We start from the raw sequence: 1,726 nt of genomic DNA on the forward strand, positions 1-1,726 counted from the left end.
AAAAAAAATGATTTACACAAAGCATTCAACTACACTGAATTGATAGATATGGTTTTGCTATCTCAAAACTTGAAAAATAAATCCAAAACTATCTGTGTGTGTAACACTTTAAGATTAGTCAAGCTAATACATTAGAAGAGTTTAAAGTGTTCTAAGTGACATTGTCCTGATTTTAAGGCAGAGAAAAACCCCAAACTTTACATGAATGCATCTCTTTTATTCTACCAAATTCAGCTAGCATCTGAGAACATGTTGTTAAGCACCAGTAAACTAAAATGTCGACTAAATAAGATGATCTTCATATTTCCATTGAGATTCACATGTATGTATGTTCTATTCAAAGCACAAGATACTAGCCTTTAATACTCTTACATTACAGATTATGAAAAGCTACAAAATGCCCTTATGCCGATTCACCAAAGGCATCACAATGTGTTCTTCTGGGAATTCAATAAAACTCAACACACACTTTCCAGGAACAGAAAATAAAATTTTCAGGACAAGTGTCACCTCTGACCCAGAACCAAATTCTTCTAGCATGCTGATCTGAACCATCAATGTATCCTTCTGTCATGTGCAACTTACAACGACTGGGATATAGACACTGCAGTACGGTATAGGTAGGGATGTACAGTATATTTCAGCAAACCCCAGTTTCATAGTTTCCAGCAGCACTCACCAGTTCTTGGTTGGTAGAATTGGAGTCATCTCCAGGGAAGGGGATGTAGATGGCTAAGGCCACACAGTTGGCAAAAATAGACAGCAGTATAAAGATATCAAATGGTCTGGAAACAGACTGTTAAGGAAAACACTTATCTCAAATGGATGTTATTAAGTACTTACAGTATTTCAATCATGTAAATTGTGTCAGTTTTTGGTGAATCCCTACTTTTTGTCTGTATTTTGTCTCTTTGTTTGCTTTCTCTCTGTCTCTGACACTGTGGTAGAGAAACTAATCTATAAAAACTAAATATTTAAAAAATAACTAGTCAAAGTAATATAATCTAATGTAATCATGCAATTAAATTCACTTGATAACAAGTGGGTTTACAGTTTATGAGGGAGTTATCTAAATTCGGATAATAAAAAAATAAAGCGCATTTGGTCCATTATTTATTAATTTACTCGTTAATGTGTCTATCTCCTCAAATCATTCATTGATCAACACAACCAATTATCTAACATTACATTAAAGCTTTCACACAAAACCACCTTCTATTTAATTAAAGTCTGGCAATTGCAGCCTACAGGCCACTTCCATTCCAACAATAAAGTTATGGTTCATTATTTCAATGACTGATAAAATTCTATATTCATTCATCACTCAAACAACTGCCATCCATCCATTCAACCAGTGCCCCTGTGTTAGGGCTACAGGATACTTCCACTCCACCAGACTGATGCAGGCCCTGCGGATGGGGTTGTTGAGGGTGAGGCAGAACAGTGCTCTGGGTGGCCTGCTGTTGGTAGATCCTCCCTGTTTTTTGCTCTTGGCATACTGCTGCCTCTTCCTCTGGGCCAGTGAGCCTACAGGAGCAGGTCCAGTGGTGCAAACTGAGGGCCGGGAACTCATCTCATGCTTTGCAGGATCGTCCTGTGCTTGGCGAGCAGCACTAATGGCAGCATGCCAAGCAAGGACTGGGCTGACACCGGAGCCAGGGCCACCAGGGCCCTGAACGCCGCTATTGGCCCCAAGGAGGCCATAAGAGGAGCCGACAGGCTTGCC

The 1,726-nt window shown here is 39.5% G+C and overlaps 1 protein-coding gene across 1 annotated transcript; it reads right to left on the bottom strand.

Moving 5' to 3' along the window:
• Positions 1-202: 202 nt before the first annotated feature.
• LOC111667678 (voltage-dependent L-type calcium channel subunit alpha-1D-like) lies at positions 203-1,720 on the bottom strand. Its single transcript, XM_023423433.2, has 2 exons — positions 1,383-1,720; positions 203-785 (listed from the first exon to the last, which is right to left on the bottom strand). Exons 1-2 carry the CDS (start codon positions 1,571-1,573, stop codon positions 641-643), a joined length of 336 nt encoding a protein of 111 aa, XP_023279201.1. The 5' UTR covers positions 1,574-1,720; the 3' UTR covers positions 203-640.
• Positions 1,721-1,726: the final 6 nt, after the last annotated feature.

The sequence above is a fragment of the Seriola lalandi genome, unplaced genomic scaffold (assembly GCF_002814215.2).
Source record: "Seriola lalandi dorsalis isolate HSWRI2012SDOR001 ecotype SW California unplaced genomic scaffold, Sedor1 jcf7180002003633, whole genome shotgun sequence".
Lineage (NCBI taxonomy): Eukaryota > Metazoa > Chordata > Actinopteri > Carangiformes > Carangidae > Seriola > Seriola lalandi.